At 48.1% G+C, this 5,488-nt stretch overlaps 1 protein-coding gene across 1 annotated transcript in view; it reads right to left on the reverse strand.

Moving 5' to 3' along the window:
- PLB1 (phospholipase B1) overlaps nt 1–4,392 on the reverse strand; it is a 99,500-nt gene extending 95,108 nt beyond the window's left edge. Inside the window, exons 1-3 of the mRNA XM_081796987.1 lie at nt 4,338–4,392; nt 2,752–2,824; nt 1,587–1,645 (exon numbers count right to left, since the gene is read on the reverse strand). Of these exons, the coding sequence (XP_081653113.1) occupies nt 1,587–1,645; nt 2,752–2,824; nt 4,338–4,361 (156 nt within the window). The 5' untranslated portion in view covers nt 4,362–4,392. The remainder of the gene's footprint in view (nt 1–1,586; nt 1,646–2,751; nt 2,825–4,337) is intronic.
- Nucleotides 4,393–5,488: the final 1,096 nt, after the last annotated feature.

A 5,488-nucleotide genomic window follows, 5' to 3' on the forward strand; every position in this document is an offset into this window, starting at 1 on the left:
AAAAAAAAAAACACATAATTTTTTTTTTTTACGTATAAGTACGTCTCATCTAATACTTGGGACACCACTTATATTAAAACTATGTGTGCAATAAAAAAAAAAATAAATAAATAAAAAAAATAAATTCACCACCACAGGCTCTGGGCACCCAGGAAGGCTGCCTCCTTGGAATTGCGCTCTCAGGTTTTACCCTGGAGGCTGGGGTGCCCATCGTGTGAGGGTAACGATCAGGGATGGGGTGCCAGGCCAGCTCACAGGAGGAGAAAAGGGGAGCTGAGTGACAGGCAGGAGCTCTGGGGTCTGCATAATTCATGAGCGAGAGAACTCCTGCGGAGCTGCCACCAAAGAAGGGACATCACGAGTCACCAACGCTAGATGGCTGGAACTTCAGAAGCCTGCCGCGGTGCGCTCCCTCCAGTGAACTTCCCGAACCAGATGGGAGAGTGTTCCAGTCCTCCAGCTGGGGTCACCCACGTCCCGGGGCAGGGAGGGGGATACGACACAGGTGCTCTCCGCGACATGAAGCCTCTTTTCTCCTTTACCTCCCCCTTCCACATCTCTCCCGCTAGACCTCCCCCTTCACCCCCATCAACACACTGTTACAGTCACACCCAGCACCGAGAAGGAGGTCAAGGGCAGGAGGCCCTGCTGCCAGGTTCCCCTGGCCCTGGTCTGTTTGCTAATGTCAAGGCTGGTTCTTTCTGGAGGGCTGGCACAGTGCCCGGGGAGGGGGCCGGGGCTGGCAGTGAGGTAGCCGAGGGGGCCGGCGGGGGTCCGGGGGAAGGGGCGGAGGTTGCAGGGAGGACAGCCTGCAGCAGGGACAGGGGAGGGCCACTGGGAAGGAGCCTCAGTAGGTAGAGGAGGGAGGAAGACACTGAAGGGGATGGTGGTGGGGGATGTCTCAGTTCCAGTGCAGGGGTGCAGCTGCGGGGCTCTGAGGCAGAGCGGAGAACGCTGGCCTGATGGGGATTCTGTTCAGCGGGGGCTGCTGGCCCTGGGGGCGGCGGGGCTGGGGACCCTCCCTGCGACCAGGCCGGGTGGGGCTGCGGGGAGCAGCACTGACTACGGAATCATGTTGACGTTCTGCGCTGCTCTCCAACCCCCTTCTCTCCAGACCCTCTCTTTCTGCTTTTCCCTCTCTCCTCATTCTTTCCACCTCTCTCCTTGCTTTCTTTCTCCTTTACCCGACCATATAAAATAGGCCACTTAAAATCTATTAGCAAAGCTGGGTAGATTTTTTAAAAATTTACCAAGCAGGTAAGGACATTTTTTTCTTTATCTCATAAATAAAGCTTAAGAAATGATTTCTAAAATTCTGTGTGATCTTTGACTTAATTTATCAATTGGTTTAATTTATTAATGAGAACCTTTGAAAGTTTCCACATATTAATGTAAAAGGAGGCATTCATTTGATATTAAGAAAGAAAAACAAAAAGGACACAGACCCTCTAGGTTTTACAATGTCCCCAAGTCAGAGAATGTTCTTCTCTCCCAAAACAAAACATCCTGCCTGGCTACCAGGAGTTCAGCCCGAGGCTTCCAGTCCCAAACCCTGACTCTCACCTCTGTCTCCTTGAAATACTCACAGTTTCCACATTGCCCATGGCTGCCACAAATTTAATATCAGAAGGTCTCACAGAGTGGACTGCAAAGACAAGAACCCATTTAAGAAGGTCAGATCTACCTTCCCCAAGGTCTTAGCCAAAGATGCCAAATGGGAGGGGCAGACCCACATCCGCCAGCCTGAGGTGGAATGCTGAAGACCAGGAGGTCACTGGGACCCATAGGAACCCCGCTGGAAAGAGGCTCACTCTTCTCTGCAAGCCACAGGTGTCCCATGGAAAGTCGCTCATGGCCCTCCTTTGCCCTCCTGCCCAGCCTTCTTTCTATCTCTCGCTTCCCTCTATCCCTTGGCTCTACATTTCTGGGCTCCCATTAATACGTAAAGGGTATCAAGTTAAAACGCAAACCACCTGGGTACAAAAGGGATAATGTTAGCTTGAGTGTCAGAGAACATCGCTCAAAGTCTGTGAACACACATAAATGTCAGACGCAAGCTATATGCAAATGGTACACCAGGAAGCCTCTGTGACCCACCTGGGCCACCAGCATTTTTAGGATTAAGTCTCCCTAGAAACCACTGACCTCCTGATCATGTTACAGGGCCATTAAAAGTAAACCTCCTAAAGAAACCGTTTCCTAAGAGGTATATTGATTTCTTTTTCTAGCTACACTCCTTATATAATGGAAGAGTAAGAACAGCATGCTTAACTGGAAACTCTAGTAAGTTAGGGCAGTGCAAACATAAGCAAAGCCATTAAACACAGTCTGTAATGCAGCCATTTAATAGGATAAAGCCAGAGAAGCCAGTCAGCTCCAGAGCAACTCTCAGCATCCAGGTGTTAGACAAATCTAGCCCATTATAGGAGAAAAATGTCTACGGGAGCTACTACCGCTTACATCCAGGAGGGCAGGCAAATGACCACGCTCCAACCCACAGCTCCTGTGGCACCCTCTGCACCCCCAGAGGTGAGCTCCCGGTGGTCACCCTCACCTGTGTGGCCATGTTGGTTTGATCTCTGGTGGCCCTCTACAGAAACGGCTGAGGGGAGAGGAGGAGGCGTGAAGGATGGGGGCTGGAAAAGAGGCCTGAATGGTCAAAAGATGCAAGAGGAGTAGGGTCGGAGCCTCTGTTGGCCACTCCAGGGAGAAACTGCCAGGCTTCCAAGCTCATGGCTCGGGGCCACATACCTGACTTAGGAGGCACGCTGGATCCTGACTTCTCTGAGTTGCATGGGAATGGAAAATTCTTCAGTGTCTGCAACTGAAACCAAACATCAGAAACATCAACTGCCTTATAAAGAAGTATGGCAGATCCTGAAACCTCGGTGTACTTTGACCATGTACTTGTCTCCTCTAGGCTCAAAATCTAGAGGCAACTATGATTATCCGTAGTCATGTTCATCTAACTCCATACCCTGTTCACCTAGTAAAAGGGGACGTGTGTCTACTGACAATGATCTTAGCAAGTGGCAGGTAAGGATGCCTCAGAACAGTTGGGGGGAGGTGGGGGACAGGGAGGAAAGAAAAAAAAAAAGAATAAAAATCAATTCTTGGGATGATGAGAAAGATCTGGAGACAGAGAGTGGTGATGGTTGCCCAGCAATGTGATTGTCTTAATGCCATTGAATTGTACACTCAATGTACACATAAAATGGTAAATTTTATGTTATGTGTATTTGACCACAATAAAAAAAAATAATTAAGAGACCCAGTATATATAGACTAAAAAGTTAAAAACTCCATTCTTTGCTATCATGTTTTTTATATTATCTACTTTCCCTCTTTTAATTTGATTATCTACACAAAAGCAGATATAGGAGGCATTATGTTTATTTGCTGCTGGAAACGGTAAACTGGAAAATGGGAACTCTCAAGTACACCTCCCCCCCCCCCAAGACTGGTGTGTCCTAAGCCAGAGGACTCCTCGCTGCTGAGAGCAGAGGAGGGACTGGGTGACCAGTACTCAGGTCCTCAAGACCATCCGGGCCTCCCCAGATCCCCATGCAAGCCCAGAGCATCCTCTGCTTCTGTGAATCACATGGAAGGCTTGGGGAAGGGAGATCAGGTTTTCTCCCCAGAAGCAAGAGAAGAAAGGGAACTATTCCAACAGGGGAAAACATGCAGTGAATAAGGTGCTTGACCACATCTCGCTGTTACAAGACACAGGTTAATTTCTCTTGAATTACTAACTTCGGTAAGAGATAAAGAATTTATGCTCAACTCTTATCTTGTGGATGTTCTGGGAAGACCTCACCCAGATGCCTTCAGATAATTCACAGCATCTGCTTCAAAGTTCACAGAGATAACAAGCCCATTTATAACTCTTTCTGGGCATTTCTAGGAACCGCCAGCTTAGTGTGCAGGGGTGATGAGCCCCAAATTCCAGGAGATAGAGTTGCACTATCTCCGTTGTGCCAGGCCGCCTGACCGTTCCCCCCAGGTTTCAGGGAGGGGCTTGCCAATTTGCATCAAGAATTGGATTTAGGGGCGCCTGGGTGGCTCAGATGGTTAAGCGTCTGCCTTCAGCTCAGGTCATGATCCCAGGGTCCTGGGATCGAGCCCCACATAGGGCTCCTGGCTCAGCGAGGAGCCTGCTTCTTCCTCTCCCTCTGCCTCTCTCCCTGCTCATGCTTTCTCTCTCTCTCTCTCTCTCTCTCTCTCTCTGTATCTCTGTGTCTCAAATGAATAAATAAAAAAAAAAAAAGAATTGGATTTACCTGCTAGAAAGGAACCCCACTCCCCCCCACTTCTCCCACCAGGACAAAGCACCTCACCTCGGGCGATTGTTGCTCTTCCATGTTCTCTCCAGGCGAGGTGTGGGCCTGGGTGGGTCCTAAAAGAAAGCAAATATAGCTCAGATTATTTAGCTGGAAATAACACCCACCCAGATTTGTAGCTTTCCTGCCCTTCCTCCCAGCCCTACCTAAGTGCCCAACTCAGTAATGTCCCTTGTGTTAGGAAAGTCCAGATTCATTCCTCCAACGATCACCTCCATTGTCTGGGACACACGCTTCCTTTAATGCAGCCTATGAAGGGAGAATCGCCAGGTTGAAAAGCCAAAGTGTGATCTGGGAGGGGTCAATACTAACCCTGTATCGCATTATTATCTAGCATGTTACCACAGATACCTTCACTTGTTCCTGAGCAAAGGGCAGAATTCTTGAGGAAGGTAACGTTGGACGAATACCTGCTGTTGTTTGGGGATCCGGGACAAAGCAGGGAAGGCAAAAGACCTTCTGGAATTGTCTGAAGGGTTATGTGAATTTAAGAGCTAATTGTGGGATTCCCAACAGCTGTGACTGTACATCATGGGCTGGACAGGAGCTGTCCCGAGGGGTCTTGCTGAGTGTGAGGTGGAAGGGAAGAAAAGGCAGGTAGAGAAACTGCAAAGACACTATCCTCATCCCAATTTACTTTGGATCAGTATTTTAAAAATATTTGCATTTTCTTTACCTTTTAAAAATACAATTTACATATGACAAAAGATTCATCTTAAGTGTCTAAGCCAGTAAGTTTTCCCATAAAACATCTTAAATACACAAAAAACAGTGTAGTACAATTAACAGCACTCTATGTAAAGGAACAAAAATTCACCCACAGTTCCACTACCCCAATAACCAAAAGTGATTTGTTCTCCCTCTTGGGTCTATCATCAGGCTCCAGAGCAGGCACACTGTCCATTTAACCAATGTGGATGCAATCGTGTGTCCTGCAAGTTCCCCTTAATATTGCATCGTGAATATTTTTCATGTCGCTATGTCATCTTGATGTTTACTCTAACAGCTTCATGATTTGTTTATGATACTGACATGTAATTGGACATCCCAGTTCCTGGTGACCTTGGACTTCTCCCCGCCCAGTTCTCTGCCCAGGGTGCATGCTCTTTGTCAAAGGCTGGTGAGAACTCCCCAACAGCATTAGACAG

Source organism: Leptonychotes weddellii, chromosome 10 (genome assembly GCF_054177405.1).
Source record: "Leptonychotes weddellii isolate Sample4059 chromosome 10, ASM5417740v2, whole genome shotgun sequence".
Classification (NCBI taxonomy): Eukaryota; Metazoa; Chordata; class Mammalia; order Carnivora; family Phocidae; genus Leptonychotes; species Leptonychotes weddellii.